The following is a 15,375-nucleotide window of genomic DNA, read 5'->3' as shown; positions in this document are numbered from 1 at the left end:
AGAGCTGAGCACTGCTGCTGGGTGTCCATGAGTTCTGCCCTACCCTGACTCTGCTAGCTGGAGTCCCTCCATCCATCTCCTCACCCAACTTCCTCTCAGGCATGCTTGAGTCTAACCCTATAAAGCTCAGCAGGCTCTGGCGCTGTGAGGGCTCCTGAGAGGAGGGTCCCTTGCCTCTTACACAGTTCTCAGTGGAAGCACACGCTCTGCTCTTAAGAGTCGTGCCATCATATAAAGCGTCAGTGTCAAACGGCATCAGGATTATAAGTAGCATCGGCCAAGGGAGGCCTCTGAAGAGCCCGTTTCATAAGTTCTCATTGTTCCTAAAAAGCTTTGGGGCTTAGGGTTTATTTAGGTTACTTGCAGGGGTGGCGGGGGTGGGGGAGGACGATAGGGACACAGGCAGGCATGCACTAGCCTAGCTGTTGTTGGCATTTGGGGTGTTTGCCAATTAGTTGGAAGCCATTGCTCATTCTCAGACCCTCGCAGCCACCTTTAAGGAGGCAGGGATCGCCTCTGAGTGTGCTCCACTCCTCCCTGCTTGCTTTCAATTGAACATACATTTGGCAAGTGAACATTGGTTATGTTCAAGGGAAATGAATGGAATGAGCAGCACAGGTCCACATGTATGCCACTCATCCTGCAGGGCAGCCACAGAGCCATGTGGTTCCCAAATGTCTTATTTCCCTTCACAAGAGAGATGAGTGGTCCATGCAGGTTCTCCTTTTAATTCCTCCCTGTTCAGAGTTTGTATTTCAATTCTGAAAGCCTTTCTACAACCCTAGCCCATAGCAGAGTGGGTGATCTGGAAACAGGAAGTCACCAGGATGGTGACAAGACGGTCAGGATAATGTATAGAGGGGTTACAGTTACATTCACTAGGTAGTAGGTACGTTACTTCTCGCACGTTGATAGACCTTCTCATGTTTTTGTCCCCATTTCCCTTTCCCACCCCCTCCCAATCATCTTGTTTCCCCCCCCTTTCCCATTTCAAATAAACAAACCTATGTACAGTATACCAGGTAACAAAGTCAGATACATAAGATTAACCATAAGGGCACAAAAAGAGAAGAGAAATAATAGTACATTAAGAACAACAGCCACATGAGATAAAGCTCTTATTTCCATATCCTAGAGATCCTTTCATTTAGTCTCATCCTATATGACCTTATGTACCTGGGTTCTAAGGTATTGTAATCCACTGCTAGGAGAGTCCTCAATGTATACTAATTATTACAAGTGAGGGAAACCACGGAATGTCAGGCAGGGTCCTGGGTATCTACTGCCAAGGTCCAGCCTGCAAACCATAGCTGGGGTTCCCAGAGAAATTCCCTTGGGCTGACAAGAGGAGACAGAGAGGGACAGGCAAAGACAACCTTCCTTTATCCAGGTTGCCGTGGTTGACCAAGCAGCCACCAGGCCTGCTGGTGTCCAGGGATCCTGACGTGGTCACCGCTACTCACTCTTCCCCCATTTCTTCAATTCAAGGTGAAGCTGGTGCACTGTAAAACTGGAGACACCGTTGGAGAAGGAGATCTGCTCGTGGAGCTGGAGTGAGGGATTTAGTCTCTCAGTCACCGCCTGCCCTAGTTAGCCATTTGTGTTATTCTCTCACACTCAACGAATTCAGGAATTTTACAGGAAGACTCCTGGACAGCAGGTTTTACATCAGCACATTTATTCCTCAGAAGTAAAATCAACATTCTGCCAAAAAAATCACCAATGGAAAATTTCATTGATATAAATACTTGTACATACGATTTGTACTTCTGCTGTGAGATTTCCTAGTGTCAAAATTCAGTCAATAAAACCAAGCATTTGTCTAAATATTAGTCTGCCCCCCCCTTTTTTGAATGAAGACAATATCCACATAAGCAACAAGCTATGCCAGTTAACTGTAAGTCCTAATGTTTCATTGATTCTTTACCTATATCTAGTTCTGTGCTTCTTGATGGTATTAAATTAACATTTGCCATTTTATAATCTGATTGCCTTCCTTGCTGCACGATTGAGAGCTAGCCCCTGGGCCTGGTTGTCCAGGCCTTCCTAAGGACACAGCAGCTCTGGTGAAGGTCATCAAGTCCCTTCCTGTTGTGTGGATCCACAGGGTTGCACTGGATGGCTGACCCCTCACGGGGTCGCTCTGGGGCCTGCTGGCTGAGCCAGGGAACTGACTGCATTGTGCTGAGGACACTGGCAGGGCGAGGGCAGGCTGCATCAGCTGATGTGCATCCTTTTCTCTGTTGTGTGAAGCACATTTCCAATTAAGAAAAAGAGGCTAAAAATACTGCCCATATTTTTGTGCCCGATGCAGTTAGGGACCACAGTCTAGCATTAAGTTGAAGCATAAGTGAGCTCTCCCAGTGGAGAAGGAGGTTTACTAAGGACCAGCAGCTGCACTTTCATTTGCTTCGGAAATTCTTGGAATCCATTTTCTACTTGCTTGGAAGCAGAGTCGTGCACCGACTGGCTGCGTGCTGACAGATTATCAGATGGAGGTGGTAGTAATTGGTACTTCGTGCCTTGCTAACATTATTTTAAGTGCTGTTTGTATTTGGAAGTGCAGCCTTCTGTCAGGGCCTGAGGAACAAATTACTAATGTGTTGGTTCTTCTGTGAAAGGCCCACCCCCAAGGGCTGAGCCTTGAGGTGGCAGTGATGGGCCAGGCTGCCGCTGGGAGCTCCGCTCAACGGCCCAGAGCTCAGCTGTGTCTCCAGCAAGTGGGTGGCGAGGATTTTGCTAGGTCACAATGCAAAGGACCTTCTATCGAAAGTAAGTATACTAACACAAGTGCCACACATGGCACCACACTGTACGTTCTTCCTCCTATGAAAATCGAGTTTCATGGTAAATGGCTGTCTGGAATAGTCACTGTGTGTGACCTGAAAACGGTGCTGTAAACCACACGGTGGTTTTCTTGGATCTTTTTAAGTGCTGAGCCATCTAGAACCAGCTTTTGGTATCTTTTTCTAGGTGCTACAGGCCAGAATCCAGCCTGCTGTTAATCCTGCCTGTGGTCTTAGCCTTCCTCAGAAATGGCATCTACAGTGCGAAATGTCACGCAGCAGAATTAAACCTTAGCGTTTTCTCATCGGGACATTCAAGCCGACACTGCCCTTTAAACTGCAAGCGCGGATAGGAGGATTTAAGGTACAGTCTTATTAGAATGCCTCATGGGGTGGGGGTGTGTGTGTGTGCAGAATTGGTGTCGCTGGGGGAGGCGGGAGAGGACTGGGCCTTCCTCCCGGGGTGGCTGTGGGTCCAGGCCGGCTCAGGCCCCGGCCCCTGCCGCCGTCCCGCCGGCGCTCACCGGTTCTCCCGGGGGTTGTAGCGCAGCCCGTGGGAGCCCTCGGAGTCGTAGCTGTCGTGGTAGGGGAGGTGGACCCACTCGGGCGCGTAGGTGGCCGTGCTGTAGACGAAGCACTGCACGCTGTCCCCGGGGCCCGCGCCGCCCTCCCACTCGAGCACCCGCACCTGCACCGCCGTGCGCTGGTACATGGCGGGGCAGCCTTCGAAGTCGTCCAGGAAGCGCAGCATCTTGTCGTCCACCTTGTAGATCTCCCCCGCCACGCAGTGGCCCCGGCCCGGCAGCTGCAGCAGCCGCGGGATATTGTGTTCCCCGGCGATCACCAGCGGGTAGGGCTCTGCGGTGCGGCCGCGGCCGCGGAAGGCCGCCAAGCCGTGCGCCCCGTCCAGCATGACTCGGTGGTTGGGCTGGCCTCGCTTCAGGGTGCCGTACACGAAGACGTGCGCCATGGGGCCGCAGGGCCTGCGGGGGGGGGGGGGAGACAGAGATCGCGGCCTGGCACGGCTGCCATGGGGAGGGGGTAGAGCCTGGGGGGAGGGGCAGGGAGGTGGGCAGGGCCTGGGGGGGGAGAGTGGCAGGGAGGTGGGCAGGGCCTGGGGGGGGAGAGTGGCAGGGAGGTGGGCAGGGCCTGGGGGGGAGGGGTAGGGAGGTGGGCAGGGCCTGGGGGGGAGGGGCAGGGGGGTGGGCAGGGCCTGGGGGGGAGGGGTAGGGAGGTGGGCAGGGCCTGGGGGGGAGGGGCAGGGGGGTGGGCAGGGCCTGGGGGGAGGGGCAGGGAGGGCGCCCTGAGGCCAGGCTCTGCGCTGCGCCCCACCTGCCCGCCACCCCGCCCCACTCTGACCGCCACCCGCGCCACGGCTTCCTGGCCAGGCTGGCTTTGTGGACGCACGGAGTTCACGCGGCCATCTCTGGCTTAGAGGAAGCCGCGCCCTGACCCGGACACCGTCTGTATTTTGCAGAAGGGACCCGGCCTTCCGCAGGAGCCTCTCCACACCTGCGGCCGCAGAGCAGCCCCACAGCGACAGGGAAGTGACATGTCCGCTCGGCAGGAAGAGGAGGTGCCAGGCCCTCGGTGCTGCCGGCCAGCACAGCCCGTGCCGGGCCAGTCCAGACCCTCAGTGGCCATCAGCAGGACGTCCTCAGCCCCCCACTGGACCCTAGCCACTAGGCACAGCATGCCGCCCTGACTCCCGCACTCCCGGGACCTCACTGGCTCTAACCCACCCAGGGGCGCTGCTCCAAGGCCCAGGATGCCTCTCCTGCCACCGCCTGAGCCTTCGTGGGGGCTGCGCTGGAGACTCCGGGAGGAGAAGGCTCTCGGAGACCCCGGGGACCCGGGGGCCGTCAGCTGGGCACAGCCTGGCCTGCCGTCAAACACTGCACATTTTCCAGTTTCTTCGATAGTTATCAGCGTTTTTCAAAAGGTCTTAGAAATTTGCACCACAAATATAGTGGGCAAAAGGCAGGGAGGGGAACTAGAGTTGAAGAGTGCTGGCAGAAAAGATGGTGGTGAGGAAGGAGTTCCAGACCAGCCTGGGGACACAGCCAGACTGGGCCAAAAAACAAGGGACATAATGAAACTCACTTTGCAAAAGATTTTAAAAGAGAGGTAAGAAGGAATGATAGGAAACAGTAATCCAAGGGGTAAATGTGATCCAAGTATGCAAATACGGAACTGTCACAGCTCCCCTTCCTTCACTGAGCAGTGTTTAAATGGGAAGACAATCAGGAAATGAGCAAGTCCACCTGGCTACAAGAGATGGCCCCAATTTCAGCACTACGTTTTTACTCTGTTCTGGTTGTGTTGCTGACCAAAGCTTTAAGGGCAGCCGCTGCCTTGCGTGGCCTTTCATGTCTCCTGGTCTTGAGTTACTGATGCTTCTGGCCAATTCACTGTGGCCATGCAGTGACCTTATGAAAGTCACTCCTGGGTCAGGGCCACAGACTGTTACATGACAATGCAATAATGACAAGTGACTCAATACTGCATTTAAACACTAAAAAGAGAGGCCTCACTCAGCCTTATCTGGGTTCCACTGACCTCTGCCCACTGCTATCTGGTGCCAGCACACTTGCCCGAGGCAGGCTTTGGAGATGGGACTGTGGGCGTGCTCTCGGCGCTGGCTCCAAGGCGGGCTGTTGGCCTAGCAAAGCCAGGCCCTGAGTTCCAGCTCCAACACAAAGAGTCAGGAGACTAAGACTTGCTTGTGAGGAAGCTTGTAAATAGCTTTACAGGAGAAATGAAACCCCTGTCCCTCTCTGCACCCCGGTGGCAATACTTCACAGGTACGTTTGACATTTCCACATGGCTCATGGAACTGCAACTTCTGCTATCCTCCGACTGCTACTTTTTTGATGTTTCATTTATTATTATTTTCAGGTCTTGATCTCAATGTCCCTGATGTCCTTTGCTCAAAGCTAATGATTTACCACTTCAGGCCACAACCTGGTTTTCTGGTGGTTAACTGGAGATAAGTGTCTCATAGACTTTCCTATCCAGGCTGACTTTGACCTGCAATCCTCGGATCTCAGCCTCCTGCATACCTAAATTTATAAGTACTTAGCACCTGGCTTTTGTGACGGTCCAAGTTATGTCTTTCCTTCCTGTCCTAGGAGTGCACGGGAGCAGTGGTTTTAAAGCAAACATCAGAACTTATAATTGCCTGTTGCAATACTGGCTATGATGCTTGTTAACGGTGAGACTTCAAGCAGACCACTAAACTCTCTGTGCCACGTGTTCATCAACTGAAAAATGAAGGAATCCCAGCAGCTTCCTCCGAAGGAGTTTGCGCATGGAGCAGCCCTCCATAGCACGAAGCGTACACAGTGCCTCCCGGCTGTCTTGGCCAGCACCGACCCATTTCTGGACAAACATTTAGCGTCAGCATCACAGCTATGTAAAACTTCACTCAGCTGACCGAGTGCACTGCTTGTGTTTCCTTTCTCGGCACTGTCAAGTTTTTCTTGGAATTAGAATTGTGCCACGTTTGTTTTGCTTGGGAAGTTTGTCTTGCAGTAGCCCAGCCTTGCCTTTTCTGGTGCAACTGGAACCCGTGGCTCTGAGCCATCATCACTTGTTGCCCTCAAGCTGTTTGTGCTAGAGCCCAGCCCCTTTTGGGGTAACCCCCCATTTGCAGACACTTCTCTCCTGCCCAGGTTAACAAGGGGGGCTGGTAAGGGGCAAGGCACACCTTAGCATCACAGCATGCCTTCACAGTCTTCTGCTTGCCCAGCTCTGCTTTTTCTCAGCAGGTGCCTCTCCTGCAGCCTGTTCTGAAAGCTTCCCGTGACATGGGCTCAAGTGCATTTTCTTTTTTATTCATGTTTCTGGGAATTTCAACCAAAAACACTTGATCCCAGGTTCTGGGGACTTCTTCCTTCCTGTCCCTCTGTCCCTCTGTGAACTCAGGGACTGGGCATTGTGGCTGAGTTTTCATGTTCAAGGCTAGGGATCTACCACTTTGAGCCTCAGTGTCATTGCTAGCATCTCAGCCTCCTGAGTAGCTAGGATTATAGGCGAGAGCCACCGACGCCCTCTCCTCGTCTTTGTGAGTCTGGAGGTTTCCCCCATGGTCTTCTCCTTCATTCCAGTTGTCTCTATCTTTCAATTCTGCTCATTTAAAACATTCCTTTGCCGTGTGTATTTCTAGCATCTTTCTTCCACTGTTTTCAGCTTCTTGTTCTTCCACAACTGTCCTTTCTTTAAAGTCTCTTATTGCCCCTTTCTTCTAACTTCCCATCTCCTCTTTGTTTTGGTATCAGTTTCTTGAAGACATTTCCTTCTACCATCAAGCCTTTCTTACTAAAAACTGACACAACCTTTTCACATCACTCTTGCAAGTGTGGGAGGCAGGGGCTCAGGACGGCTGTCCCTGGGGGTGGGCTGGGCTGACTCCAGACAGTCTGGGTGTGCAGTTTCCTTCCATACCCATTTCCAGGGTGCCATTCACAGGCACTCTCCGCTGGGCCGTGCTCTCTATACCAGGGCAATGACTGAAACAGCCAGGCGGGCGTAGGAAGAGTGGGGACCCCCTTTTCCTCTGCTGGGACAGAGAAAGGGGGGAAGAGGGCTCAGGGGACACGGGGCACTGTGCACACCACGTGCCTCGATACCCTGCACTGTGACATCCCCGAAACCCACGAAGAGACGGAGAAGCATGCCTGGAGCATGCCTGTAATCTTAGCACTCGAGACGCTGAGGCAGGAGGATCACGAGTTCCAGGCCAGTCTGGCTTCCTAGTGGGATCTTGTCTCCAAAAACTGACACTAAAAGCAAATCGCAGAGCAAGGTCAGAGTGGGGGCGCTCTCCTTCAACTGGAGGAGGAGGAAGTAGAAAAGGGTGCCACCAGAGCTGAGAACCAGCCTGGTATAAAGAGGTGCTAGTGGGCAAATGTGAGGTTTAGAAGGAGGGCTCTGAGATGCCCCGTGTTCACAAAGGTACACAGCACAAAGGTGTGTCTTCAGGGAAGGAAGGCAGAGAGGGATGGAGGAGAGGGGAGGGAGGGAGGAAGGAAGGAAGGAAGGAAGGAAAGAAGGAAGGAAGGAAGGAGTGAGTTTCACCCAAGAGTTGTCAAGAGTCTCTGGAGAGGGCCAGCGTCACAGGAGCTTTGACTTTGGTCTCAGCACCACTGAGCACCACAGGCTGCATGGCTTTGATAGACATGGCCATTTTCAGTTCTTGGCAGTGTGAACCGTGCTGCAGTGACCAGGGCGTGCATATGGCTGAGGTCCCGCTGTCACCCCCTCTGAGTGCACACACCCTGAGGTAGGGTTGCTAGATCCTGTAGACCCTGACTCCATTCCTCCTCCTTCCGTCAGCCTCTGCACCCTTTGCATTCCCAGTAGCATCAGTGCCTAGGGGTTCGATTCCGCCCCAGCACAGGTGCTGTTTCACTGCCGCTGTGGCCGTCCTAATCGGTGCGAGGCTGTCTCTCACTGTAGTTTTGGTTTGCATTTCCCTGGTGAATAATGACCTCTTTACTATGTTGAAGTCACATCGGAGGCGGTGCTTTTGTTCTGATCAGTTGAGATGAGTGTGTGCTCTTTCTCCATCCCTGTCAATGTGGTGTGCTGCACTGTGGTAATCGATTTTTGTCTGTTGACTCATCCTTGCACTCCAGGAATAAATCCCACATAATCGAGGCTGGTAATACCTTGGATTTGTGTGTCCGTCTTCCTCAGGGATGCAGGCTGTAGCGGCTTTTAATGTCCTTGTCTGCCTTGGATATGAATGAGCAGGAGAGTGTTTATTCCCTTCCAATGTTTTAGAATGACTTCACAAGGACTGGTGTTCGTTTGTTAAATCTCTGGGAGAATTCACCAGGGAAGCAGCATGCAGTCCCATCCCCGACCCCACACCAGTACTTTGGATCCTCTTGCTAGTGAAGGTTGGTGGATACTTTATTTAGTGGTTCAGCTACGCTAAGCTGTATCTGCCATTTCATTCAGGTGAGCCGTTGTCACACACGTGTTCATACTATTCTCTCCTAATCTTTTGTGTATGTATGTGTGCATTTGTGCGCTGAGCTTCAGGCACTAACAGGCCTGAGTGCTGTCCCTGAGCTTTTGTGCTCAAGGCAAGCACTCTACCACTGAAGACACAGCTTCACTTCCAACCTTTCTACTGACTTTCCTGCCCAAGTTGGCTTCGGACTATGATCTTTAGATTTTAGTCTCCTGAGTAGCTGAGATCACAAGCGTGAACTCCCAGTGCCCAGCTATAACCTTTATGTCCACAATGAGTTCTAACGAGTTCCTCTGTGATTTCAAGTTTAATTGTTCCAGACATCTGTTTTGTTTTGATTTGTTTTGGCCTTTATAAAAAGCAAAACAGATTTGGTTGTTTTTCAATCAATCAGCTAAAAAACATGTGAGCCAGGAACTGTAGGGCATCGTGTATATAATCTCAGCTACTCAACAACCCAAGATTGGGAGGACCAGAGTTCAAGACCAGCCTAAGCAGAGAAGTTTATAATGCCCCTTCTCAACCAGGAGCTGGAGGGGGTGGCACATCCTTCTCATCCTAAGTATACTAGCAAGTCAGACGCAAGCGGGTCCTAATGGATGCATACTTCTGGACGGGAAACAAAGCCCTGTCTCAAAAGTAACCAGTATAAAAAAGGCCACAGTGGTTGCCCCGCCAGTGAAAGCGTGACTTCAATAGAGCTACCCCAAAGAAAAAGACTGAATAGGGCCAGGAGTTTGGCGTAGTGATTAAAGTGCTTGCCTAGCATGCATGAAGACCCGGGTTCGATTCCTCGGTACCACATACATAGAAAAAAGCCGGAAGTGGTGCTGAGGCTCAAGTGGCAAAAAAAAAAAAAGAAAAAGAAAAAGACTGAATAATGTTTTAATATTGGTTGTAGCCATACGATCGATCTGTCATCTGTTTACCTTTCTGTCTCTCTGTCTCCCTGAAGTCAGGGCCATGAGCTTGTTAGGCTTGTCTCATGCTCTACCTCCTGAGCAGCAGCTAGGATTATAGCTGTGAGCCACTGGTGCGCTCTCTCTCTCCAACTCTCTCTTTTTCATGCTCTCTCTCTCACGCTCTCTCTCTCACTCTCTCTCTGTCCCTACACACACACACACACACACACACACACACACACACACACACACACACCATACCACCACACTTCTATGACACAGCTGTGGTCAGAGTCTTGAATAAAAATGCAAGTTGGAATAGAAAAGGCATTGGGAGCTATTAGCAAAAGAGGTTGGGGATGGTGCTTAGCTCTGAGTTCACACCCCACTGCTGACAAAAACAAACCCCGGGCTCATTCTATTTCCTCATGAGCTGCTGACTTCTGTGAACTGCTGGCTAAGTGCCAGCTCTGTGGATCTACCCAACCTGAATTCCCTTCCCCTCCACCTCCACCTCTTTATACCCCTCCCACCAGGTCCTTTCCAAACTCTATCCTCTGTCAAGAAATAATATGCTAATCGTATTCTTATGCACTGAGTCTCTAAACAATTGAAATGAATACATTGTATCTAGAGAAGGAATTGAAGCCTATCAAGAGGTGGCTGTGATCTAGGCCATAAAGAGTTCATCCCTACTCCAAGTTCATAACTTTCTGTATTTTGTGATAGCTGATTTCTGTGAGGGAGAACAAGGTGAAAGAAACTAACTTTTTCTAAGAAAGTCTACCAAGTGTACCCTTAATGATGTCCAATAAGTTAGTGAACACTATGCAATACACAAAGTTTGGCACGTCTGGCGTCTGCCATAGGAAAACCATCGTTACCTTTCGGATTGTTTTGAATGACACACACCGGTCCTTCAGGAAGCAACCTGTCCCTGTGGGGATCAAGAAAGATCAGAGTTAAGCACTGAAACAAGCAATTAATTCCCATTAGAGGATTAAGGCACTCGTGTTCACTTTGAATCAGACAGGCAAGTTGTGAGTAAAGTGGTGTACAATCAAGAGGTTACTTGTCAAAGTGAATAAATTAGGGAACCAAAGCTCAGCACTTGAGAGGCTGGGCAGGCATGTGACTCGGCCAGGGGGCGGCCGGGCTTTTATGTTGAAGGGCCCGAATTGTCCTGCCCTTCCCTTGGCAACCCAGGAAAATGCTGTGTGTGTTGCTAGCTGCCGCCGGGACTCACAGACACGTCCGATGGAAATGGGTCTGAAAACACACACCCGCCTCTGTGCATGGAGTCCGGTAGTGAACTCTATGTAGCCTTAGTCCACGGACCCCAAGCCCACATGTAGAAGATACCAACCTCTGTGTTGGAGGATTGCACGCTGGGTCCTCAGAGCCCGTTCCAACTGAATCCTGGAAGCTCTCCGCAGTGACAACGCAGATGTCCCAGGATGGGAGCTCCAGGCCAGCGCCGATGTGCCCTCTGCTCAGAAATACAGAAGCCCCAAATGGAACCTTTGTCCCATATCCAGGCTGCCAGCTACAACGTGGACAGCCAGGACCCAGCCTGGAGGTGGGACAGGCTCAGAGAGTCTCCCAAAGTCTTGGTTCAGGAAAATCTGACTCATTTAGCCTTGCCAAGATTTACAAAAACGAAACAACTTATAGAAAAGTCCCTCTGATCCACCAGGCCTCTGGACTTCTGCAAAGTGAATGAATAAGAGACACAGTCCGTCTCCACTGCCACATTTCATCACCCGGGCAGAAAGCCACAGTGGTCACAAGTCTTTTGTATAACTGTCATATTTGTCCTGCTTATTTTCTGTAGCCACCTGGTGGCAAGACCATAAAAGGCAAGATTTAAGAATGCATTGAAATAGTGTAAATATGTCTCAGCCATACCTGAAGACAATGAATTTGCAAAAGCATAGTGAACGCCATCCTCTATCATAAAGTAACTATTCACTGTTTGTATTGGTGACATAAGAAATGATAGCAAAATCTGTTTGTATCACATGACAAATCAAGCCCTAATCACGCACTTGCCAGGTGCCAAACTGCACCTACAGTGGTAGGAAAAGGACAGAGGCCGGATGTAGGTGGCAGGAGGTCTGGGCCTTGCAGGAGTCAGCTCTGCCACTCACCACTGGAGGGAGAAGTGATTCCAGAACCAGAAACTCCTGGCCCACAGACAGCCTGGCAGCGAGCAGCCTCTGCCTTCATTAGCTTCCACCGGTTCCTGTGTGTGTCTGCGTTGACTTCAGCAGCACCTCATTCCTGTGAGAACTGATCCCAGTGCAGGCCACTCTGTCCCAGCAGAACCCATGTGCCAAATGCCACCCTAGTCCTTGGTGACCACTAGCCGCCACATGCTGCCTGGAGCACTGGCAGCCAGAGTGGTGGAAATGCAGGGAGAAGCCCGAGTGTTGGGGCCAGCCCGCCCCGCCCCCGTCTTCCCTCCAGCACAGAGCCAGCTTCTGAGACCGTTCAGTTACTCATTAATTCTTCAGAAGTTTCTTAGAACTGTAGGAAACAGGTGAAAAAACAAGATACTGGGAATTCTAAACCTGGGCCTGGCCTGGATCAGGAGCAGGCGTGGAGGTCACCCCTGCACGGGAGCCTGGGGGGGAGGGCTGCATCCTGTGGGGGCTGTGATGCACTCACTCCAGGCCTGCTCAGTCCTTTACGGTGCACGGGGCTTCCTGCTGCAGCCAGCAGCAGCTCCCATCGTCCCCAGAAGGTGCACAGCTAACTGCCTGCCTTCCATCAGCTGACAGGCGCCTTTGAAATCAGAGCTGGGCCTCACCAGCCTGGGCAGAGGGGGAACAGAGAGGCCAGCTGCTGTGCTGTGGGATTTCACTCTAACCACCCCAGGTATTGCTTCTCCACTGAGGCATGGCTGAGCCGGGGGTAGGGGGCACGCAGGCCACCCTGCCCTGCATTGTCCCCAGAGTCCTGAGAGTTCAGCGGCCCCGGCCCCCCCAAGGCAAGGCAGATGCTCGCTCCTTGGCTCTCACGTAGGACTTCTGCCAGCCTCCAGTGTGCGCACACATCTCTAACGCACCACATTCCAGAAGCCAGCCCACAGGAACAGAATGAGGCAGGCGTGCATGCTGTGGCTGCCTGCGTTCCAGCACAGGACCACATCCAGGCCCGAGCCTTGAGGGTACAGACGTCCCGGCCGGCACTGGACAGGCAGTGTGTTCTACTCACCCAGTGCCCCGTCCGGGCTAAGCAGTCGTCTAAACAGCCATGCCCATCCCTGGGCTAAGAAGCGCAGTGAGTGATTGGCCTTGTGGAATACTTCTCCAAGCCTGCTCAACTCACCCTTGGCACTTGCTCAAAATACGTTTACTCTGCCAAGGGCAATCTCACAGTCAAGCTGGGAAGAGCCGTGAACCTGAGTCCAGTTCTAACCTGCCCTGGCTTAGGAAAACAGAACAAGAGTCAGGTCTAGCGGAGGTGTGTCCCTGGGGCTGGACCCAGCAGAGAGCAGAGCACGCCGCACAGGACTGCTGAGCTTTCTCTTACTTGCATTTTTCTACAGCACGGATTTGTGTATGTGTGGGGGTGGACTTTGGACTGGCAATGCCATGGCTGCCCTGGTTTTAAACAGGAAACAACATTGTATATCGATGTTCTATTTGGAAGGACTTGTCTTCTTCAGAAGGTTTGGCAACAAAATAGTGCAGGAAGATGAGTCTGCATACCCTTTAAATGCTTAGATAATTACTCTAGAAGGCAGAACTACTCAAAGTGGAAGGTAAACACGCCAGCGGGGCCATGTTTAAGCGTGCCGCTCTGCTCTGCAGTATGCCCATCCAGTGGCTGCGATGGGTGCAAGTCTTCTAGAAAGAGCAGTGGACGTTGAAGCCAAGTTCAAGGGGCCAGGGAAAGGGGCTACCCTGCCCTGCCTGGCCATGCAAACAAGGCCATAGAAGAACTACAGCTGCCTGGAGGGACCCACCACAGGGCAGTGAAGAGTGAGCTTTAAAAGATGACATCCAAACACAGTTGCAAGACTTGGGCTACAAAAGAAATCCAAAACACAACTCAGAAAGCCATGTCACGTGGTCCTATCTGTTAGTCCAGTGCCTGCGAACCAGCACAAAGTCCATCCTCACCTGCCACTTGGCATTGCCTGCCCCAAGCCCCAAGGCCTTCTGCCAGGTCCATGAAACAAGAGCTAAAAGGGAACAGAGAGCAGTGTGCCACAGTAATCTAGTTTCTGTGCCAATGTAGCCAGCAGGTTAGAACAATGCAAACTCTATTTCCAGTGGCTTTGAGAGCAGGATTCAGTTCTTCAGAAGGAACAACAGTGAGCTACAGAACTGCTTTTCACTAATTAATACAAAGCCAGATATTTTTTTTGTCAGTCCTGGGGCTTGAGCTCAGGGCCTGAGCATTGTCCTTGGGCTTTTTCAAGGCTAGAGCTCTACCACTTGAGCCACAGCACCACTTCCAGCTTTTTTCTATGTATGTGGTACTGAGGAATCGAACCCCGGTCTTTGTGCATGCTAGTCAAGCACTCTACCACTAGGCCAAACTCCCGGTCTAAAAAGTCAGTTTTCAACCCTCTAGAAAGACACTAGCTCCAGGAAGTAGCCAGGAAGGCAGAAGGCAGCAAACCTTGAGATGCTAATTGTCCCCCAACACTTGCATGTCCTATTTTTAAACAGTTTAAAAAAAAAATCCTTAGAGAAATAAAAGCACTGAACTCAAAATTAAGCCTGATAGGCTTTTTGACTAATTACTGTTCCCACAGCATTCAAATCTTCTCAGTGCTTGTATAATTACTCCAAGTTAAATTCAATTACAACAGCCTGGTGATAAGACTGAACCACAATAGGAGGGGTAGGGAGGAAATGAAAGGCATCTTCCCGCCATGCTTTTAAGTATTTTGCATCAGGTAGATGTGCTTACATCTGGGTAAGTTCAACCCCTACAGATGGCCACTGCTGGCTGGAGGCAGCCCAAATTCTGAGTCTGAAATTCCAGAAACTACTATGAAGCTGGGCTGATTTGGCCAGGAAAGAGATGCACTGATGATGTGAATCTTTATCATACACTGCCGCCCCCCCACAACACACAGGACTTTATGGTCTCTAGTGCTGGCAGTGAGTCTGCGACTCCCAAATGTTACCAAAAGGCACATTTTGGTTTATACTTGGCTTTTGAAAAGCACTTAAAGGGCAATGCCTAGACTATTTTTCTAGAACACAAAGATCTTTTGCTAAAACAGGAACCTGTGGCAGTGTGGTGCCCTGGGAACCAAGGCCAGCCACAGGTGTTTTCCAGGCTTTTTCCAAACAGAGCAAAAACTGCCTTGTGCTTCTGGGGATCTAACCTGGGGCCTACACTAGGCTGCTGAGCTGGACACCAGACAAAAGCTTTGGTGGTTTTTGTTTGTTTCTTTTTGCCAGTCCTGGGGCTTGAACTCAGGGCCTGAGCACTGTCTTTGGACTTTCTCAGGGGTAGAGCTCTACCACTTGAGCCACAGCACTCTTCTGACTTTTTCTATGTATGTGGTACCAAGGAATCGAACCTGGGTCTCCATGCATGCTAGGCAAGCACTCTAGCACTTGGCTTTCCTTACCGATTTTTAATTTTATAAAGATTACCATATTCTTTTAACCATGATAAAGGAACATGTATGTTTCTCCACCGTTTTCTTAATTGGGGAACTGGAGCAAGTTCG

The 15,375-nt window shown here is 51.1% G+C and overlaps 2 protein-coding genes and 1 long non-coding RNA gene across 5 annotated transcripts in view; 2 read left to right on the top strand and 1 right to left on the bottom strand.

Moving 5' to 3' along the window:
• Pcca (propionyl-CoA carboxylase subunit alpha) overlaps positions 1-1,832 on the top strand; it is a 274,525-nt gene extending 272,693 nt beyond the window's left edge. For all 3 annotated transcript variants that reach the window (XM_090341922.1, XM_090341920.1, XM_090341919.1), the window contains one exon: positions 1,489-1,832. In XM_090341922.1, coding sequence (XP_090198048.1) covers positions 1,489-1,557 — 69 coding nt within the window. In that variant the 3' untranslated portion in view covers positions 1,558-1,832. The remainder of the gene's footprint in view (positions 1-1,488) is intronic.
• A 1,312-nt stretch (positions 1,833-3,144) lies between these two features.
• On the bottom strand, positions 3,145-11,067 carry Ggact (gamma-glutamylamine cyclotransferase). Its single transcript, XM_090341918.1, has 3 exons — positions 11,038-11,067; positions 10,556-10,608; positions 3,145-3,769 (listed from the first exon to the last, which is right to left on the bottom strand). Exon 3 carries the CDS (start codon positions 3,754-3,756, stop codon positions 3,307-3,309), a length of 450 nt encoding a protein of 149 aa, XP_090198044.1. The 5' UTR covers positions 3,757-3,769; positions 10,556-10,608; positions 11,038-11,067; the 3' UTR covers positions 3,145-3,306.
• On the top strand, positions 5,037-6,292 carry LOC150056720 (uncharacterized). Its single transcript, XR_016537087.1, has 2 exons — positions 5,037-5,590; positions 5,918-6,292. It is a non-coding gene; the product is annotated as an uncharacterized LOC150056720 (long non-coding RNA).
• Positions 11,068-15,375: the final 4,308 nt, after the last annotated feature.

Source organism: Megascapheus bottae, chromosome 11 (genome assembly GCF_031878675.1).
Source record: "Megascapheus bottae isolate mThoBot1 chromosome 11, mThoBot2.hap1, whole genome shotgun sequence".
Lineage (NCBI taxonomy): Eukaryota > Metazoa > Chordata > Mammalia > Rodentia > Geomyidae > Megascapheus > Megascapheus bottae.
The sequence above is the reverse complement of the archived record's forward strand: the minus strand, read 5'-3'. Positions and strand labels throughout refer to the sequence as shown.

Coding starts and splice junctions, on each gene's coding strand:
- Ggact (XM_090341918.1), bottom strand. CDS start 3,756: ATGGCGCACGTCTTCGTGTACGGCACCCTGAAGCGAGGCCAGCCCAAC.